The sequence below is a fragment of the Antedon mediterranea genome, chromosome 4 (assembly GCF_964355755.1).
Source record: "Antedon mediterranea chromosome 4, ecAntMedi1.1, whole genome shotgun sequence".
In the NCBI taxonomy this organism is placed as follows: Eukaryota; Metazoa; Echinodermata; class Crinoidea; order Comatulida; family Antedonidae; genus Antedon; species Antedon mediterranea.
Genome location: NC_092673.1, coordinates 26463383 through 26486709, shown reverse-complemented (window position 1 = coordinate 26486709; position 23327 = coordinate 26463383). Strand labels below are relative to the sequence as shown.

At 33.2% G+C, this 23327-nt stretch overlaps 2 protein-coding genes across 3 annotated transcripts in view; both read right to left on the bottom strand.

Moving 5' to 3' along the window:
- The window catches only part of LOC140047069 (metabotropic glutamate receptor-like), a 47178-nt gene extending 40854 nt beyond the window's left edge, over window positions 1-6324 (bottom strand). Inside the window, exons 1-2 of one of the 2 annotated variants that reach the window (XM_072091879.1) lie at window positions 6116-6324; window positions 183-2236 (exon numbers count right to left, since the gene is read on the bottom strand). In XM_072091879.1, coding sequence (XP_071947980.1) covers window positions 183-2219 — 2037 coding nt within the window. In that variant the 5' untranslated portion in view covers window positions 2220-2236; window positions 6116-6324. The remainder of the gene's footprint in view (window positions 1-182; window positions 2237-6115) is intronic. The other variant, XM_072091878.1, reaches the window with a different exon arrangement.
- Window positions 6325-8169: 1845 nt separating this feature from the next.
- LOC140047068 (uncharacterized) lies at window positions 8170-23288 on the bottom strand. Its single transcript, XM_072091877.1, has 8 exons — window positions 23182-23288; window positions 22503-22668; window positions 14922-15046; window positions 14338-14497; window positions 13388-13619; window positions 12599-12742; window positions 11670-11792; window positions 8170-10598 (listed from the first exon to the last, which is right to left on the bottom strand). Exons 1-8 carry the CDS (start codon window positions 23186-23188, stop codon window positions 10539-10541), a joined length of 1017 nt encoding a protein of 338 aa, XP_071947978.1. The 5' UTR covers window positions 23189-23288; the 3' UTR covers window positions 8170-10538.
- Between the last annotated feature and the right edge of the window lie 39 nt (window positions 23289-23327).

Here is a 23327-nt window from a genome sequence, read left to right as displayed (position 1 = left end):
CTACAAAAAAAATAAAAAAAAGTATCTTTAAGGTACTATATTATGAAAATATGTTATTTTATCTTTCTGAAATTACTGTATACATTCATGAATTTTTAGGTTATGACGTAACAAAATTGTTTTCAGGCGTCGCAGCATCTAAAACATAGATCCCTAACGGACGGTAATAAGTACGAACTTACCTGAAAACTGATTAGAAAAATGGAAAACAAAATCTGGTAAGATGTTTCAATGTATTTAGGTTTCTGTGGTGACTTCTGAGCTGAATGAAAAATGCGATTGATTCTAAACACCTTTACAAGAAGAGGTGCATACGTCCATGTGAACGACATGATGAGGCCAACTCGTGCGACTCCGCAAACTCCATTTTTCGGTTCAGAAACAAAGAAGAACACCATGATGTACGAAAGAACAACTCCAATCATTATGATACACATCACCTCTCGACCAGAAGCTTTAATTAGGGTGTGATTTCGATGGTAGATATACACAACTGAAGTAAGCACTGAGATTATCAAGCCGAGTGTTGATAACAATATGAAAAATACTGCAGCAGGGTCGCCTATCCGCATAAACTTTGGATCTACGAGTTCACACTTCGTCCTGGCAGTGTCGGGCCAGTAGAAATCAGGACACTCCAAACACATCGTACCATTGTCAGATGTAATTTGGTAGTCAAGACACTCAAAACATTCCCAGCAACACAAAGGGTTATCCCCATGCTCCTTCATCACCATACCTGCTGGACACGGCTGGCTGCATATTGCTATTGGATCGTGGTCAAATGGCCACTGAACGTCACCAGTAAAAGATAACCTTGTTTCATTTTGTGTATCCCATCTTCCTACAACTCTTGAAGTGCATTTATCACCATCTTGTACAATGTTCTCGATGATGTAGCTACCAGGAAAGTCACCATTTTCCATGAATTTTATTAAACCTCTTTCACCATAGAATGAGGTATTAAGAATCTGATTGTAAAGATTTACTCCATCCGTCTTTTCCGAACGCGTAGAATTAAGCGCATGCGCAATGACGTTAACCGCGTCAATGACAATGGCTGCCCACGTACGCAGACTATAATCAGTCAATTGCGTTTGATTCAACTCCGCACACATTTTTTCTGATTCATTCCTGTTTTTATTCTGTCCATTACACCCGTTTACAAGAGCCCTTATGAACGTATTATTGGTTGAATTAATATCGTCCATGGCAGCTTTGCCAACTTCGTTTATATGCTTGTCGAAATAGGGCAGCCTTTGTGAGCTGTATGGGTTAATAAGAATACTTCCTTTCAACTGGTTAAAATATACTTGATTTGACCTCAATGCAATTATTGCGTCACTACAAATCATGGTATATTTTCCTATAAGATCTGCACGCGCCATTCCATCAAGAAACTTTTGTGCGATTCCTGGTAAAGAGAACAGGACTATAACCTCAACGTCTGCTCTCCTGCTTATCTGTCGAATTGCACGATCGACCTCTGACCTTGTGGCAGACTCTGAAATGGCAACAGTTGCTCCAAGACAAAATTTATCGTTTTTAAGAGATCTGTCTATAAGCTCGCCAATCCCATGCTCGCCATAATCTTCATTGGAATAGACTGCCGACACGTATTTCCACTTAAAATGCTCAATGATATCAATTATAGCGCCAATTTGAAAATTATCAGACGGCACGAGACGAGAGAAGTACGGAAATCGGGTCCTGTCACTTAACTCGTCACTCGAAGCTGACGCGCTTATATGAGGAACTTCGTAAAAACTGAACAAATGATTAGCCGCTATTGTAACTTTGGTGTACTCTGGTCCTATTATCCCAACGATAGGTGGCTCATTCGTTCGAGCGTCACATGTATCGTGAAGTCCTAACATATGTAATGATGAAGCCAGTCCAAAGGATTCCTGGCCACAGTCGTCATAAATCGAGTAGCCCAGTGTTACATTTTGCAGAATATTTGAGTCATTATTGATTTTCTCAATCGCGTAAATCATAGCTTCTATTCTGCCGAAGGTATGCCGTAGTGTATTTAACGCACTACACGTTCCATTTACCTCCCGGTAAAAGGAAAATAATCCACCTAAAATGAAGTCGCCGGGTTTATAATAGCGTGTAAATGGTGAATGATCGCCATTGACCACATGAGCGTAAAACGCGCAAATAACCAGAAACTTCGTCACTCCCCAGAAGTGCGCAAACCACACTCTTGGTTCCATTTCAAAGTTTTTACAATCTGCAAATAATAATAGTACACTTATATGAGCAACTTGTTCCACTCGTTTCGCACTCGTTTATCTTTTAGTTTATCTAGTTTGTATTTCTCATTCTAGCCACAACATCATTACTTGCAAGTGTATTTGTAAGTTTCGTCAGAGGGCAAACATCTAAACAATTTATGCAAAATAACGTTCACTATCAAGTTATCCTCCTGAATTTGTATAGGCATAAACCAAAAGACCATGCATATACATTTTCAAGAACAATTGATATATTAGTGACGTCACAAAAGCTTATTAAAATCTCGAGTTACTTTATATTTAACATGCGCCGAAATGATAAGTAGCACGCCCTCTGTCACTCCGCACTTTGCCAAGTTGACTAATTTTCTGTTTGTTGTTTTTAGTCGCGTGCGTGCAACGCGACTCTACAGCTCACTATGTCGGTCAGTTGGTCGGTCGGTCGGTTAGTCGGTTGGTCGGTAAACACTAACTTGAGCACGCGACTGCAGCCATGTATTTGGCCTTGTTGTTTGGATATATGAAATAGAGGAAGTATATAGATTTTATGAACTCTTGACTCAATCATAGACAATATATATACCCTAACCAGAAGTATAAAATATATTTGTATTTCCTTCAAAGGGAGCGGATTTTCTTAAATACTGTGTCACATTTTACATTGTCTTTATACCATTCTTCTTGATAAAGGGGTAAGATACTGACGCACATGCGGCGTTGTGTCACGTAATATACATCATTTTGTGAAAACATATTTTTATATCAAATCGAATCAAGGCTATAAACCAATAAAATCAGTCTGAAAAAAGGGTAAAATATTTTGGCACTCATCACGTGTCAGAGCTATACTTGAGCTGGAATCTATAGGGACAAAAATAAACTAACAACATAAAGACTATAACATTGATTCTTGTTATCTTTTAGAAGAAGTAAATTAGAAGTCAGCTTTTATATGAAGATATATCGTTACTTTTTCTTCCTAATAACAATTAATTATTATAAAAACAAGATGAATTTAAATATTGTTTTTGTTTAAAGGAAATCATAGTGATCTTGGTCAATGTACTTACAATGACTTGGAAACCAATCAAGATTGATATTATTTCGCACTTCCTTCTTACGTGAAACAACATATATACTAGAATTACACTAAAATTAAATCAAAATAGAAAGAGTGTGTTTGATTTTGATACTTTCTTAAATGTTTCAACTTCCCAAACACGCCTCATCGGTTCTTCCAGGCACCTCCCAAAACTTCCAAACACGCCTCATCGGTTCTCCCAGGCACCTCCCACAACTTCCAAACACGCCTCATTGGTTCTCCCAGGCACCTCCCACAACTTCCAAACACGCCTCACCGGTTCTCCCAGGCACCTCCCACAACTTCCAAACACGCCTTATTGGTTCTCCCAGGCTCCTCCCTCGACTTCCAAACACGCCTCATTGGTTCTCCCAGGCGCCCCCCACAACTTCCAAACACGCCTCATCGGTTCTCCCAGGAACTACCGTGGATCTATATTGATTACATACACTAGGCGATTTATATATACAAAATGTTGAATAAACATACGGGTAACACACCATCATGAACGACCATGAAATCGTTTATGTAATACTTATTCTATATAAAAAAGGAAATTGACATTTAGAATCTCTGAAAATGTGGTTTTAGAATTTAAATTATACATCAAGCTAATGTCATTACTCCTGTCAAAAATGTGAATGGATTTAGCCGTCGATAATATTCACAAAACGCAGGTGAAAATACATCCAGAAAACAATCATCGATGATAAACAGCCCGGGTAATTTTGAGAGGTGATTGATTACACATTCACGCGAACAACCGCTCATTATTTTACCCCAAGGAGGAGTACGTTGTGCCAGTAAACAGACCATTGAGTAATAAACTTATATAAAAGTATATGTATAAAAAAAGAAATAGTTGACATGTATCATCATTATTTGAACGCGCGTGTCAATTGTATGCATTTCAAACGTGCGTGTCAATGTTGATCGTTTTAGTGCGCGTCAATTGTATGCGTTTCAAACGCGCGTGCCAATGTTGATCGTTTTAGCGCGCGTCAATTGTGTGTCATAGTAATCCGAATCACTTGATTATGACGTATAATCAATGGAGTTGTTAAATTATAGTGATATTATAATGGCAAAAATGTAATACATTTTACAATGCCTATATATATGTATAACTATTATTGATATATGACGAGCTATAACAAGCAGTAGTTTTGAATGTAATTTATAATTGATAGCATTTCCCAGTAGAATTCTGACAAAAGATGAAATAGAGATTGGTATAAATAATGATCAACTACAAGAATAATGTGATTCAAAAATTCAATTTGATGTTAATACCAAGGGACGAATAAATATGTTCACGAGACAAGATAACATGCCAATTCTATTTTTTGTTATCGTTTATTATGCGAGACATCGTACACATTATTATTTTTGTGTGAGATAGCACGAAAGAAAGTGAAGTAGGTTTATTACGCGTGCGTTGAAAAGAATTTTAAGATTATTAACGAAATATAGACTTTGTGATGGTTACTTCTAATCAAAGGAGTGCGAGTTAAAAAATACCTCTTATACCTCTTTTAAAAAAGAAATACCAAGTTAGTCCTCTTAGGCCTGGTTACGATGAGCTGAGAGAACGCAAACACTAATATGATGGATGCATTTTGCTGGGCGTGTAATTTATTTCCCCGTGTCTTCTCCCCACATACGACTTGTATGAAGTCCTTTCCCTAGAACTGAATTAGGCCCTACATTTACGTTTCTGTTGCAATATACAAGAAACACAATGCCGTTAGAGGAAATGAGTACACCTTGAATATATCCTTATATCTTCTAATAAACATGATATTACAATGAAAGGTTTCTCTAAACGGGGCAATTGATTTATTTTTTCCTTTTTAAAGGTTACTAAACCCATTGATTGTACGCGAACCTACTTACTACACTTCTTTCGGTTGCTACAATACATACCTACGGCGTACCTCGTCAATTGTATTTATTTAGAAATTTCATTACGCAGAGGCAATATTGAGAGTTGAAATTCAACTCACTACATTTCATTATTCTGCTACACGACAAATAATCATTCTTGATTTTAGTAACGAATGCTAGATGTTCCAGTTTAAAAGGCCCTAAATATTTGTAATATACCGTACTAATAGCATTAATGATAGGCCAATCGCAACCGATAAATTACTGATACAAATATGCTTGTCTAACATTTCACATAGTAGCAATTAACGTCTTGACATTTACAAGTAATGACACGTAAAAATGGATTTCTGATTTAGCTTAAACTTACGACGTGTATTTATGGACAAAACGTTACTTTCAATATTGAAAGTGTTTAAAATGTTTGATACATGTTTGATAAATGAGTGGCAATTGGGTATGTTTAATATAGTAGGCCTGCTAAGCGAAATTATGCCAAAATGCTCTGGTATTTTAAAAATGTATGCAGGTGTCTCCACCACCTGTATTCAACCCGGTAACTATATGAAGTTTATAGGCTAGCCTGTACATTGTTAAGTTTACCGTAACAAATGGAACAAATCACCTATCACATTGATTCTTCTAACCAAGTTCTAACAATAATATATTAAATAGGCTTCCAACCATTTCAGTATTATTTCTGTATTATGGTAGGCCTAAACGTCATATCCCAATGTTTACACTAGTAAAGCCTATACTCGCTCACATCCCGTCTTAAATTGAAGTACCCAGTTACCGTACTAACACAAGCTAGTTCCAAGTCAAATGTGCTCTACTATTAGGTATAAGCCTTATTAGCTTATAATTTAAACAGAAGAAAATATACAAATAATGTTATTATACATACCTTACGCTGTAGTTTTAGGCCTCATCATAACAGCTATATAGTTGTACTGTACCTTTTACACAAACGTAGCCTACGGTTCGTCTTCTTTTGATGAGTGTACAAATACAGTAGTTGGCAGAGTGTCGCACTATTGTTGCAAAACAATGTACAAAATGTACATTCCGTTGAACCTCGAAAAAAATACTGGTTTTGCACACTTTTCAACAATTGTGAAGGTATAGTTTATGTCAACAGTAGTGATTGATTTTTATATGAAATCATGACGAAACAAAACCTGACCAGTTTCTATAATGGTATTTGAAACGCATGAATGCGTTATGATTACGTTCAACTATTTGATTTCACGTCATTTTGTTAAAGGTCCCTCTAATACGTCTTTTTCTGGCGGAATTAAAATTGGAGCGCCATTTTATGGAATTAAAGTTGTGGGATTTTGCTTGGTGTGATGCCTCTCCCACCAAGGAGTGTCATTCTATGGGGGAAATAAAATTGTGTTATTTTGTTAAAGGAGGCCCCTTCCACTAAGGGGTCGGGAGGAGACATACTGTAATTTAAATGAGAAATAAACGTTGGCGTTGGTTAAACTAACTTGGTTCCCACTAGGACGCAACGCAAGGACGTAAACGCAACGCAAGCTTGTTGACCAACGACAACCGACAGTTCGAATAATACATCGCTTGTGATTGGTCAAGTAACTTACGTTGCGTCTATGTCGTTACGTTGCGTCCTAGTGGGAACAAAGCTTTACTTTCGACTCACTTCGTACGTAGCAACTGTCAACGCAAATCATAAATCAAACATTGTATAGATTAAAAAAAACATCGGCGGTGGGTGGATGATGGACTTCGTTAGTAATCTAGTCTAGACCTACTTGCAATAATTTATTAATACGTTTTGACAGTTTACATCAATCATTTCTAATGTGTTGGTGCTTAAATGATTATATTATGATACTACGCATAAACGAACACGTCAAAGATCCTAAAAGAGAGGAGGGGGAAAGATACAGGTGGGAAGGGGGAGGGGGGGGGGAGAATGGGGATATTAAGTGGTTTCCTTCACATAAAATGTAAGCTCATATTCCTTCACATACAATGTAAGCTCATATTCCTTCACGTTACAGACGCATTAGAAGGGGTCCTTTGACCACGAGTCATTTTCATAAAGGCCAATTTAAAATAATTATAGAATCTATGTTATTCCTGTTGACCATTAAAGCCTAGGTTTCCATAAAATCGCTACACGACAGAGCGTAGCGATTCTATGGAAACGCTAGAATTTATCGGGGATCTAGTACGCGAGCGCTAAATATTCTTTGAAACGCGTATACGATTTATCGCCGCCGACAAAATCGGCAAAGTTGAACTTTGCCGATTTTACTGCGATGAATCGGGGTGCGTTCCCGATTGCGTCGGCGACATCTGCGCGTGTAGCGATTTTAATGGAAACGCTGTAGAGCGACGGTGTAGCGATTTTATGGAAACCAGGCTTTAACACACAAAGTGGAGAGGACGGGCGGTTTCCGCTCAGGATAGAAAGAGATTCCACATGGGAAAAGCTACGCTCGTCTGTGTAAATTGGCCTTAACAATTAACTTAACAAGCAAGATCGGAAAATCTACGTACCTAAAAGACAATGGTTTGTAATTAACAATATCACTGTTTTTCATGACAATATTTAAAATATCATTACCAGGTGCTATGTTGTCCAAAACAAATATCTAGATTTAATTGAATTGTATTCAAATATCAACAAAGAAAATCTGAAATATTATCATACAATGACAGGAATTCAATAGTAACAGGAAGTCTATATAAAATAAATATTTACAAATATATTTTTCTTTTGAAAACATCTAAAAGAGCATTATTCTATACCAAGAAGTGAAATAAAATTATAGAATTTCCTCATATTTGTATCAATGGCAATCACAAATATTTGATTTCTCTTTTGAAAAAAATCCAAATAGCCTGATTCTATTACCAAGAAATAAAACTACTAAAATGTTTCCAATAGAAAGATCGCATTCTTCTCTTGAAAGGTTTAAAAAAAAGAATAATTTTAGAAAATTCCCTCCACTTTTGTAATGATTCTATCTATCCATTTAAGTTGAGATTGAGGTCAATTAAAACAGGCTAAAAATACAGGAATCACAATTAAATTTGAATTTTAATCGGTTTGATAGTGAATTCATTTCTGAAATGAATCAGTTTCACTGTATTTCCTTATTAGCTTACTGATAATAGAGTCAAAAATTAAAAAAACAATCAAAATACTGCAGTAATGACAGGATTACAGACTTTTTGGAACTACACATTGATACAAGAACTCAGAGATTAAAATAAGTTGATTCATCACGAATGATGGTAACATTTATTTACTATTCAATAATAATATAATAATGGATAATAATAATGCAACGAAATACACAAATATTATTGCAAAATACTGTGGCCTTATTATGGAGTTTTTGTGACATTGATTGAATTATTCAACAGTATTAAAAAAGAAACTATGTTTATTGACTTTTTCAAATGTACCTTTAACTTAGGCTCTATCTACACTGTCAAACTTTATGTGACAACAAAATGTGATGTGCCCATATATTGAAATAATGATGTCATATCACTACCATATTTGGGCACATCAAACTTTTTTTTTCAACCTTGTTTGATAGTGTGGACAGAGCTTAAGAAGAAATTACTAGTAACTGTTCTTATTATTTTCATCAAAGTATGTCCTAATAAAAATATCTCACATAAGTAGTGACATACAAGCATACAATTAACAAACCACCATTTAAGATGAGCCTACCTCCTTTTGTGCACCAAATAGTAACCTCCTGTAGTCTTATAGTATAATAGTTATATAATATTTTAGTTATTTTACCATCGAACACATTTTATAATATTAATAAATCATATATAAAAAACATAAATTAATGCAATAATATATATATGTTAATAACAAAACAATAAGCTTTGTTTATAAAAATTATAATCAAAAATTAAATACCATTCCAAATGTTTTATAATAAATATCTAAATAAAATTACTGTATTAATATTAAAATATCATGTCATCAATTTAAATAAAGCAATACCAAGTGGAACAACAAAAGTATTTAAATTATCAATCGTTGGTATTTATGAACTCAAAAGTCTTTTAGCCAAATTTTAAACTGAGTACTGACAATTTATATTCATTCAATATGAATCCACCTACGCATTTAAAAAAAAAAAGGTACATGCCTTATTTGATTAAAACTATTTATGGTGGAAAAAAAAGAGTAAAGTTAAAAATACTACTAATAGTAATAAGTATATTGTTTCAAGGTTTACATGGCGAAATCAAATGTTGATATAAATTTTGCGGTACACCACGTATATTAGTTCTGAAAAAGAACTGTTGAGTTTCTCTATTAATAAGTGTATGAATAAATTATTTAAAAATAAAAACGTTTATGAATATGCAAAAAGGTTACAAAATGCATCAAAAATGTTTCATCCAATTTCAAAACTTTTCAGAACATAAAGACACAAAAGTTATCCCATTGAATATGCCAATGAAATTTTTATTAAATCATGTTTATTAAAGAATAAAATCTGATTCATATATTTTATTTTTTATTTTATGTCAAATATAAAATGTTCAAATACTCAATCCTAATGAAAGACAATCTTTTAAAATCTATATTTCAAGGACGTACTATAATACGTTTGTAAAATACGAACCTAGATTACACATGCATTTTCAGTGATATGCCCAAATATGGTAGTGATATGCCCAAATACGGTAGTGATATGCCCAAATATGGTAGTGATATGCCCATATACGGTAGTGACATGCCAAAATATGGTAGTGATATGACATCATCATGTCCATTATATGGGCACATCACATTTTTTTTGACACATAAAGTTTGATAGTGTAGACAGAGAACACGAACACATTTCAGATCATGTGACACAGTAGGCTATCAAACATATTTTGCCAATACTATTAAAACAATTTATAGCATTCTTACTTAATCAAATCTGAGCTATTATATGAAATGGGTGCCTAATGAGTTTTACATTAAATAAAAATTTTTATTGTATTAAATTTTAAAAAAAGTTGAATTAATAAACATTGACTATTTAATTTTAATGCTTAATTAAATTGGCTAAAATATCTTAAATTACAAAATGTATTGTATCATGAAATATGGACGGAATTAATTAAAATTTAAATAATTTATATAGTAAGATACAGTAAGATATAAACGTTAGAATGCATGTAAAAAATGGATGGAATTATTTAATTTTCGGAGGGATTCAATTTTATAACTATTTACACAAAATTGCATAAAATTCTTCAATACTATTTTCAAGGTGAAACATGAAGAGATAATCTATACCTTTAACCTTTGACCCTGATAACATTTACCTTGCATCACCTTGACCTGTTTTTGCTTCAATTTCTTCAAAAAATTTGATGACTCTCTGAAACATTAAAAAAATAACGTTAAAGATGTGTTGTTTCCCAAAACGTGAAAAATGCAGACGAATAAAATCATAAACAGGCCATTTTTGCAGTTTTAATAAAGCTATTCATTTCTGTAAACAAAATCAAACAAATCATTTCAATTATAAGATAAAATAACAACTTGATTATTTTTTAATTTATAGTTTTTTCAGGGAAATTTTCAATTCAATTTTTTGTCCAAGCAAAAATAACTAATTTGTGACATTAAAATGACATGTTCAACAACACAAACAATTGGTTTTCAGGGAGACAATACATCTTTAGAGCATAGTACCTGTAATACAGTACTACAGAAAATAGATTTTGTTACATATACTAGATTCTGACTACATCCAGACTCTAAACAGTAGACTAAAAGGCATACATAGTTTACATTCTGGTTTCATTTTGAGTACAAGCATTTTCATCTGATTAAATTTAATACACAAAAGTATCAGAATTAAAAAAGGCAGAAATAAGTTTTGGTTTTGATTGCAGATTCAATTTTGATAAAGGAATTGGATCAACACTCAATAATGATTATAATCGCATCAAAGATATACAGTAAATACAGATATTAGAATGGATTGGATTTTTGTTTATGATACTATTACTACTGTAGCATTCGACTGTTTCAATAAAACAAATAGGTTGTCTCACTAGATGGGAGTTTTACTGATGAACTTTATTGGCTCAATACCGGCGACTAAAATGATCAAGTGAGTGAGTGGCCGAGCGGTTAAGACAGTGGAACCGTAATCACGTAGCCATAACATCGGCAGGGGTTCGAGGCTCACTCACTCCATGGTTCTGGTGGTAGAACGAGTCTTCTCGGATAAGGACTATAAACCGTAGGTCCAGTGTACACAACTTGCTCGTGTGCACTTTAAAGAACCTAGTACATCTTTCGAGACGAGTAGGGGGTTACCCCGGTGTATTAGTACATCACAGCCACTGATCACCAACTGGGCCCTCTGGGAGACCAGTCTTTGACTGAAGAGGTTACCCAGTATAAATATATATTTCAATCAATCAATTTCAATACTTACTTTGCGATCAAACGAATGCGCCATGTGTATTGCTGTTTTGCCCTGGTCATTTTGAATATATAAATCAGCGCCGCGAGACACAAGAAGTTCTATCAATGCCTGATGCCCGTTAAGTGTTGCATTCTAAATAGAAAAATAAAAAACAAATTATCACAGCCACAAAATAAATCAGAATTCTGGAATTTTACAGTCGAATATGCCTAATGTATACTGTCCTATTTTGACAATTATATGAAAAGGAGATGATTCCACAGTGGACCTAAAATATTTTGACACGTTTTATACTAAAATTACTAAACATTTTAATTAATGGTCAAAATAAAGAACAGAAACATAAATCAATATAAATTAATTTTAATCAAAAATAAGCAATATTTAAATATGTTCAATTTGACAACATCTGTATAATAAATAAAATGTGTAGCGCCCTCTATTTGGTTGGTGAGGTATTGTACAGTATTTTCAATCATCATATCAGTTAAGCTCTGTTTACACTATCAAACTAGTTTGATCCAAAAAGTGTGATGTGCCCAAATATGGTAGTGATATGACATCATCATGTCCATATATGGGCACCTCACATAAAGTTTGATAGTGTTGACAGAGCGTTAGATACCATAGAACACCTTTGAACTACATATTATGTACAGGTATGTCTGCACACCTTAAATTGCTAATAAACAGAATTCATATGTTGGCTTTGACCTAGTTTCTGGTAGTCTTAGGTCAAAATAAATTGCACCTAATAATCATATCATTCTTGAGATAGAAAGGGCTTTTCACATTCCTTATTTATAACATTTATTAATCAATGCATAGAAATACATTGAAAGGGAACATTATTGGAAGATAAATGTAACATTAGTATATCACATTAGTCGCTAGAAAATCAATACAAGAAACATAGTTGATAAAGATGTTTATCTTACCATTAATGCTGTTTTCCCATCACTATCTCTTGCATTGACATCAGCATCTGCATTTATCAATACCCTTCCTATATCCACATTACCTCCCATTGTTGCACAGCGAATTAATGGTGTCCACCCTGACACAGATTCTCTGGCAGATACCTGCAAAAAAGAAAACAGTTACAATCCACTTCATAGATGGAAACAGGTGCGGATTTAGGCAGGGGCTAAACAGGCTTTTAGCATCCCTAAAATTTAACAACCATGTCTTTTTAAAATAAAATAATTTGCATTTTTCTGCAACCTCACAGATCGTTTTTATCATTAAATATTTAGCACCCACCCACCCCCTAATCTATAATGTTGGATCTGCCCCTGGGAAACTAAACCCATGTCTCTTATGGTCAGAATAGACAAGATACTGAGGCTGTTTGGGTTAGATAACATTCCTGGTACAGGTCAACTGAATAGTGGAGATTTTTCCAAAACACCATCACCAATTTTGAAGTCCAGAATACTTCTCCTACTTTGTAAAATCAATTATAAATATCAGATTTTGTTGAAAACCTGATTACTAGAAGCAAATGTGTTTTAGATTTGCATAATAGCTGGGTATACAAAGCAAGTATGAATAACTAACTAACTACACTCTCCAAGCCTCAGAATGATAGATAGTTAAAAAGATAGTTATTTGCCGTGTGGCACTGCTCTCTGCATTACGTCACTTGGTCCTTATTTCCAGATGTAGTTACTACACTTTGAAAAGATATGGTACAGCAATAAAGGAGCTGTACTCCTATTACGTACATCAGCTCCATCTCTTATCATCCATCGTAATAGCTCTGTGTTACCACCGTCCACTGCCCAATGTATAGCAGTAGACCCTCCTTTGTCAGCCACTGTCCACTTAGCTCCATGCTGTCTCAATATCTTTACAACATCAAGGTGGCCTACAAAACATGTTAGCATGAGGGCGTCCTTACCACTACTGGTTTGTGCATTCACATCAGCTCCATACTCTATTAAAACTTTTACGATGCTGTAGAAAGAAAAATCTCTCAATTGATCAAATTTAGAATAATGAGGAACAGATTTAAGGAAGAAATTAGGAAGCTCATCTACATAAATTTCATTTATTTTTTTACCCATAAAAATACAATATAAAAAACGTGGACAAAGAAGAAGAAAACACACAAAACGAGGCAGAGACAGGATTCCTAATCATCTATTACTAATTATCTAGTAGGTCTCCATAAATGTGACCAAACCATGTGTGACTGAACTAAAAAAAGCTTCTGCACAGTATAGAAAGATGATGATGATTAAACTTTATGGTTTTACTAATTTATGCTGCAGTACTAGAAAGCCCATTAGCCTTCATTAGAAAAATTCACATTCATTTTGATTCGCTTTAACTGTATCTTGTCTTTATGTCTTTTATGTGTAAACTGACTTTGGCGTTGGGTCAACCGGCTCAGCTACAGTGATTAAGTTCACTTAGGTTGACCCTGGTCTTCCCAATTTCAGTTTTTTGTTTCTTATGTATATACTGAAATAGATCGAATAAATAATGAAATGAAATGCTAATGGTTTTGCAAAATTATTTATGATTAGTAGATAACCTGTCAATTTACTTGGTTAATATCTACTTCCCATGCCATTGCAAAACCAGTTTAGCCAATCTCAGTTTAGCTGGTTAAAAATATTATTAATATTAACAAAAACTTAATATCACTATTGTATGTCTATTGACTTACTCTTTGTGTCCTTTCTGTGCAGCGTTCATCAAAGGTGTGAACCCAAACTTATCAGGTGTATCTACCCAGACTTCACCAGTTTCTAACACAGCAATTACCTTGTCTATATCAACAGTCAACAAGATGGCTCTATGAAGATGATCAGCAGTCAATGGCTCCTCTGAAAAATACATTCATTAATTTTCTAAATTTATACATATTTCAGAAATGATTGCATAAAAGCCTACAGTATTTAATGGATATGAGGGAGCTATCGGTTTGAGACGACAAACGACTCAAGTTAGGACGTGCTAATGCATTGTGCGTATTCAGGGAAGTTTTGATGGTTTCAAAGTCCAGATCCATGATCAATGATGCATTAATGCGTAGGTCGTAGGTCATTGCAAATCGAAAGATCCCTATTACGAAATTTAACGACTAACATCTTGTGTATGATACTGTTCTAGTCTTCTATTTTATACACTTTGTTGGAACAAGAAACATCTCAATAAAACAGAAAAATATTATTTCGCATTAATACTATAAAAAAATTTATTTAGCTGAAAAGATTATGCAGATGTAACAAAAGTAAGTTGACAACTTACTTGTTGTTGAGACTGTGACTACTGGACTAAACTCACTAGACCCATGATCATTGGTAACACGTAATCGGTAACGATACAGAGATGTAGCCTCCAGAGAACTGATCACAGTACGCTTGGCGTAGCCTCTGAAAAATTAAAGATTATGTTTGCAAATAAAAATAAATTTCAGTCAACCGTATGTGCAACATAAAAGTGACCAATGAATTTCCAAATAAATTTGGATTGGCATGAGAAAGCATTTAATCTTTGAAATTTGGTAAAAATAAAAATTATTAGAAATTCAGTTTTACTGGGTATGAGCTAACCCATCCAAATAGAGTTGGTAATGACGTATTAAGAAGTGAACATGATGGCATTCCAATTATCAATCTCACATTTAAAATGTTTAAAAGACCGGAAAAACCACCAAGAGAATGTTATTTACTACAAAGTATGCATTCAGTGAGATTCATGATGGTATGTACTTGTGTTTTACATTTAAAATATTTAAGTCACAACCTTTTGGTTATTTGTGGTTAACAAGTTGTTGATTGTTAGTGTTTAAAATTATGTTTGGTGGTCTTAAAAAATGTTTTTTTATGTGATTTAGTATTTAAGTTCATTTGTAAGTATAATAATTGTTACATTAATGTGATTTATTGATTCAAAAGCTTTAATCAAAACATTAATAAATCACAAAGTTATATAACTTACGTGTTGAAAAATTGTTACCACATTGTAAATTTAAGTTTGAGTCAAAATAATGCAATAAATCATTTTATCAATTTAAAATGTGTTTTCACTTTTGCTGTGCATTTTTGACCTACAGTATAAACTTGGTTTGACATTCATTTAGGCATAGAAATGTTACAGTTTTAATACTCCAAGTTACAAAAGGAGGCAACTTTCTAAAGTTTGACAAAAAAGTGTGATGTGCCCAAATATGGTAGTGATATATCATCATTGTGTCCATATTTGGGCACATCACATTTGGTGTCACATAAGATGTGATAGTGTAGACAGAGCTCAAGTTCTGTTGATGTATTTACCAAGGAGGTAAAATGGGTACAAGGAAGATAATACTGATTATGTTAATTTATTGAGTTTAGAGGCACTGGGCTAGGTAACTTAAGGCACAATTTCACATGAATTAATGAAATTTAAGTTAGTTGACTTTGTGTTTATAACTAACTTTTTAAAACATAGTAGTACTACAGTACAACATTACAAACATTATTTAGCAAAAACGGTAAGATTTGTAAAAGTACATGTATGTACAAGTTAAGGCCAAAAACCAGATATTGTTGTTGCCCGCTGCTGAATGCACATAAAGGTATTCAATACACCAAGGATTTCATTGATAGTTTCAATATTTTTGTAAGATTGATTGAACTTTGATGATACAAGTCCAAGAGGGAATATGAAGCTGAATGTGTTTGAATGTGAAACTATCTATTCCGTAAACAACAATGAGCTAGGAGATTGGGATGCTTCCATAGCCCCTATGAAACAAATGAAGGGAAATAAATGTTTTAAGACTATTGCCAACACCCATTTAGTGGACACTTTTTTAAAGATATTTAACAATTTTAAGGTCTTCCAATAATGTTCTTCTTTGTTTATTATATATACTAGATGGCACGCTCGCTTCGCTCGCGTACCATCTAGGTCGTGCCCACAGATGGTTCTCGAATACACAGTATTTCCAGCGAGAAAAAAATGGAGATTTCAAACAGTGTACGTACCGCAGGACTATAATACATATTGTCGTTTACAGAAACGAATAAATATACACAATGATTTATGTAGTCAACCAAAATTAGCACCCTGGGAATTACTTCCGAGAGAAAAACAAAATGAGTCAAATATTTTTATTTGGACTCATTTAAACAAACCCAATTTGTGTTTTGTATGTAACATTAAGGGTTGAGGGATGGGGGAAGAAGATGGGTACAAAGAGGAAACATTTTAAAATATATTCTTATCCACTCAGTAACAAAATATTGTTTTTAATGTTTTATAGGCCTATAAATAATATACCACTAAATACAGTAAAACATTTACGATTTAATACGGTACTTTGTTAAAACTCTCACTGTCATAGTCGATTGAAATAGTAAAGTACACCACTACGACGTTTATATATTTTTAAATTATTAATTAATACAAACGTTGAGAAGCAACTGTCAGTAATAACATTTATTTATTTGTATATTATATGTTTATAATCTAACAGTAGGGCCTACCCACACTCACAGTAATAAAGTTTATTTGTATATATTTTTATATTACATCTAACAGTACCAACACTCACAGTAAGAAATTTGCGATTCAAATTGTGATCAAAAGTGGTTAATACCTTAACAGTATTGTACAGCATTGCAATACTATTTATGTTTATTTTCCAAGGGGGCCTATAAATCTAAATCTATACCTCTATGGTTAAACCAAATAATTTGGAATGTTTATTTCTATATTATATGTTTATAATCTAACAGTAGGGCCTACCCACACTCACAGTAATAAAGTTTATTTGTATATATTTTTATATTACATCTAACAGTACCAACACTCACAGTAAGAAATTTGCAATTCAAATTGCGATCAAAAGTGGTTAATACCTTAACAGTATTGTACAGCATTGCAATACTATTTATGTTTATTCTCCAAGGGGGCCCATAAATCTAAATCTATACCTGTATGGTTAAACCAAATAATTTGGAATGTTCCATTCATCACAAATTAATACATTTGTAAAAACGTATATTAAATGTATCAAAATAGTATTTTTTAAAGAAAATCGGCCTGTCTTCAACATTATGATGCTGTACTCGAACTGTTCAACCGGTTTTCAGCTATTAAAAACAATTATCGTAGGAGGAGATAGGAAAATGCGAAGCCTCCTCGCATTTTTGTGGCGGGTATTTTTCAAGACGGACATCCATTAGACAGTGTATACCACGATCGGAAAACACCCCTATTTGGGGCAAATCGTTGAACCTAAATTCGTTTTAATCGTCAATAACTAATTAACTAACTTAATTTAATTAGTAAACAGGGTTACATCAGGCGGTTAAAATCAGTACCGAAAGTACCAACCAACTTTACATACCACCGTGTAAAAATTCTAGAAGTAAGGCGCGATTTACCGAATTTTGCCCTTACGTAAATTTATATATAGATAAAAGCATTTGCAATCACATCCTTTCTTTTTATTGGATAGTGCTGAAGCATTTGATACAGTTATTTTTATACCTCCCTGATAATACTAATGACACTCACAGTGGACTTGCATGCAATACTTAATATTCTTTGAATATTGTGAGGAGTATTAAACGAATCTTCCCTTAATACATCTCTCAACTACTTGCTGACTAATGGCTAACCTATCTTGGGCAAGCTTACTGAGTGCAAACCTGTTTAGAGAGGCTTGTTGGTAGTTAAACAGTGAAGAGTAGAATAAGCATGTACTTAAAGGTTCTGGTAAAGTGTGGTAGGAAAGTTTCAGAATATATAAGTAGGTCAAATTGACTTAGTGCAGGACAGAATTAGGTAATTGTATAGATAAGCAGACTTAAATACATCTTGTCAATATTGATTTGTGTGATTAAGCAACTTGTAGTGCTTATAAAATGGACACGAATTGATGAAAATCATTATTATTATAATATATATTCAGACAACATAAAGCATAACAACAGTTTTGTACTATTTTTAGATTGATAACAGTATAATACTAATCGATCCAATGCTCTTCATACAGTATGTGGATTACATATTGCAATCAGTGGCGTAACACAGAGGCCTGAGGCCCCTGGATTAGGAACGTTAAGTGGCCCTTCAACGCGGGTGTTTTTAGCCTTTTTTCTACATATTCCAATGCCTATTTTTTCCTCTGGGCACTGCTGAGGGCCTCCCATAAGCTCTGGGGCTCCTGGGTTTATCCAGTGAGTGAACATAGCCGTTACGCCACTGATTGCAATGATAAAACAGGACAGAAATGTATGAGAAAGAGATGCAACTCTAAATACACAATTTCTGACAATAGTGTCATATCATTCATAGATCTATTTAAAATCAAAATGAAGGAATGTAATAACAAATGTGTTTACACTTACCATTCAGACATGACGGCATTGAAAGACTTATAAATACATTTAATAACATGAATGATGTACTTTTAATGTACCACATTAACCCTAAAGATCATTTTGTTGAATATCTGTGAATTCCAGAAATAATTCCAAATCATTAATGTATTTTATATTTAAACTCTAGTTGACTGTTTGGCAGCTACAATACACAGCTTAGTATTGCCGAGTATAGCTGTAATCTGGGCAACTACAGTATTAAGCTATGTCTACACTATCAAACTTATATACCATAACCATATATGGATACGATGTCATATCACTACCATTTGGGACTATCACACTTTTTTTGTCAAACTAGTTTGATAGTGTAGTGTAGACAGAGCTAGTTTAGTTTGATTCAGTTTTTAAAATTGTTTTCAAGAGGAACCAACAAATTACAGGATAAATATACTATCGTGCTTATAAACTAAGTCTCATTTGATGCTTAAGGAGTGGAGTTGAAAGACTAGTGAGTTACAACCCTGGCACTAGGTCAGGATTGAACCCTGGACCCTGGTATTGGAAGGCAAGCTCAGTTTTACACAAGACAAACTTGTCATACTTAACTTTAATTAACGAATCATGTTATAGCACTTTCAATATTTGTTATGGTAGTCTACTTGATGGAAACATTTAGATCATTTAATATTATAATTCTGCCTCGATCGCACTGGACTTAATTTGGTCAAATTAAACAAGTCGCCGGCTAATTTGGTAAAGAAAAGGCCAATCCTAATATTGGCTACAAATACAATTCTCTCAGGGTTAATTAAACTAAGACAAATTGTTACTTTTACTAATCATTACCAGTAGAACTTATTATAGTCTTGGAAAAACTAACTACTGTATATTGGCTAAAAAATGTGCACCTCGGGCAATCTACAAGTTAAATGTTGGTCTTAAAACATACGCTAAAACTAAAACTAACTCTCGACATTACCATAAGAAAATTTCAATTTATTCTAGGCCTAGCAGTACTCATTAGTTTTTATATTTTATAAAAAAAGACTGTATTGTATGTAAAATGACTATAATTTGTATGTGTTTAAATTTTAAATGTAAATATGTATGTTTGTATGATGTAGTATGTTTAAGCGGATATTAGCCCTTGATGGCATTTGCAGCAATAAAGAAACTGAATTGAATAGATGTTAAATTTAAGAATCCATATTTGTCTGACTATTAGTAATAGTACAGTTATTAGAATTAATCTGCAGGAATGAGGAAATTATTTTAAATATCAAACAAACCATCCATTACAAGAATCTATCTAAATACATCAAGTGTACTTTCAGGTGTTTTTCAGGTAGATAATACCACAAAGAAGAGCTATTGACACCTATGGACAAAAATAAATTTAATGCGATCAGATGGAAAAGAACAATGAAACAACAATACAGAAAGGAATTGTAATTTTACAATAAAGATGTATTCAGAACCAAAAAAACAAATCTATAAAGTATAAGCGGTTCTTTGTTGTCCTTCTGTGAATAAATTGCTTTGTAAATTTATTGTAAGATTTATAAATAGAATCAGAGTGAGCTATTAAAAACAGGAATATCCATGGAAACCAGGTAAACATAGTAGATTATTTGTTGTTATTGTAAAAATAATTGTGAATACTTAATTTGTTTCTTATTATAAAAAAATATGAATTTCCTGATAAACAATTATTGGCGATAATATTAACAGTTTTTATAATTTCAGTAACAAATAAAAAAATATGACTATTTACAAAATAATAATATTTTTATAGGTTTGTGGTAATTTATTTCACACGCAAGGACCAAATCTAGAGAACAGTCAATGTTATATTTCTTAATGATCAACTTTTGAACTTTATTATCATTCGCAATTCATTATATAAATAAATTGAACATAAAATATCGCATAAAAATACAAAACACAAAAGTTATTTTTCTGTTTTACCGGGGACTATGTCAAAACTATGCTACTGCAGATACTGCAGTAACAAAATGTTTCTTTCTCTTTAACCTGTTTGTTCATTTTTTTATTTAGCAAGCTTTTTTTATAAGCAGTACACATTGTGTACTGCAGTAACTGCCTCATACTCATAGATGTCTACATTAAAACTAAAATAATACGTTTTTACACTAAACAAAATGTAGTAAGTGCAGTAAAAGTGACAGGATTTTATAGTAAACTATGGTTGTTGATATTAAAATACTAATAATCCATTTATCATCTTGTATAAAAAAAAATATGTAAAAAATGTTGTTGAATGTCAGAGAAACCTTGAATTACCAACATTTTTAGGTCATAAATTTTACTTTCTATGCTAAAACTAATCAAATAATTTAAGCCTAGCATATTAAATTAAAATTCGAAACAATCTCTCTATTGTTCATTATGATGAGAAGTACTAGAGAGAACCGTTTCTGTAATATTCGTTTTGAGAAAGTATTTTCGTTTCATTCGAGAATTGAGCAGTGAGGCAAAGATGAAAAATACTATAAGTATATTATTTGAAATGATATCAACGTGGGAACAAGTGGATTATGTCAGTACAGTAGGTACTGTAGTGAAAATAGCTTGTATTCTTGAATTACGGTAGGTTTATTGTACACTCAAGTTTCATAATAGCGTGAGAGTGAGGTTCAAAGATGTTGATGTAAGTAATCCTATAATTGCATTCATTGTATTATGTGCTTTATTTAAAGATTTTAATTAAAACAAAATTTCTTTTACCTTTGACACAGCAACCTCAGTATGTTAAATCAATTTTGGATAGAAATCAATACATGATGCTTTTTTTTTCAATAAGTGACACATTGATTGGCCTTGTAGTATAGCATAATAAGTCACTTGTTGATCAAGTTTTTGTGAGGCTGTTATTAAATTCCAATCTTGACTGTAATATATACCTGTTTATTAATCTCAATACATTTAAGTCTATACTCATTTGGTGCTTGCAATAATTAACTTTGAAGAATGTAATTGAAAGTACCAATTTAACATTCAATAGTTAAATTAAAAATAATCGGTTTGCAGGTTCGTATTTCCATTAAATATTGTAAATTCTGATCTTATTAAATGTTGTATCTTTCAACATCAAAATCAGTTAGAAAAACATTATTATTTCATTTTACATAATCTATCAATTAGAACATTTTATAAAATATAAATGATCTCAAATGTCTTAACTTAAATCAAAGAATCTATGATGCTGTTAATATTTTAGACTTCATTTTAATCAAATAATTGTAAATAAGCTGTTTCCTCAAGACACAACATTTGTTATGCTCTACAGTTTAACGAATAGGAAATTTATACTGCACCAATTTTCTATTATACTATAAAGTGTTTTAACAATTGAAATAAATAAACAGGTATGTATTACATACACAACAAGGTTAGATAGTGTGGGTGGCGGTTGAAGATATTAAGTAAACTGGAGGTGACCCTGTCAGTCTACACCCACCACAACTATATTAATTAAAATACTTACGTGTAAACATTTCCCCAGCCACCTGTCCTGTCCTCTTCTTGAATTGTAAATCGTAAACGCCCGTCTCCCTTCGGCACATTGTCTGTAGTTCCTGCCTTATCCCAATACAGCTCAATGCTATGATGGGTTACTTTCCCTATAACAGGGGGCTCTGGTTTTGGTGGTGCTATGCAAATAAACAATTACAATGTTTGTAAACTACTACTACTTACTAGGCCAGTACTAGTATTACTCTAGGCCTAGACTACTTACCCTAACTTACTAGGCATAGATAGTACTAGCCTAGAGTAGGCCTGTTGCTACTCATATAATCATATAGTCACACAGTGATAGGCCTAGTGTGTGTAAATAGATACTCAATCAACAACAATTCACAAACAAAGTTTAGTATACTAGGCCTAGACAATTAAATGTAGGCTTTAGCCTATTATATTGTAGGCCAGCGAAATAAACCCATAGCATACTTTATATACACGGTCTGTTGTACGTGTTTGTAGCCTAGGCCTACAGCACAGTACATGCAGTGCCTCGATTACGGATTCCACACTGTGACTGAGACCACCGTCCTTTCCGAACACAAAAGGTGCAGGTAGGCCTAGCTCAAACAATGATAAACAATCTTAAATGCCTACAAAATACCTTCCTAAACAACCAATTTTAATTCATACAAATGACTTACCAGACATGTGTTACTTTAATCAGCTGTAGAATGATTTGGATGTAGGAAAGTGAACTTTGAAAAAGTAAGCAGCACGTCTCGAAACAACAGGTTCACCGCATTGAAACTTGGCAACAAACGTCAAGCTGTTCCGCACAATTAATGAC

What these genes read in the sequence shown, in the direction of transcription:
- LOC140047068 (XM_072091877.1), bottom strand. An exon ending in TGATAAGAGATGGAGCTGAT is followed by an intron (nt 12,743 to 13,387) that starts GTACGTAATAGG and finishes TCTTTTTTGCAG; the next exon opens with GTATCTGCCAGAGAATCTGT. An exon ending in ATGGGAAAACAGCATTAATG is followed by an intron (nt 11,793 to 12,598) that starts GTAAGATAAACA and finishes TTTTCTATTTAG; the next exon opens with AATGCAACACTTAACGGGCA.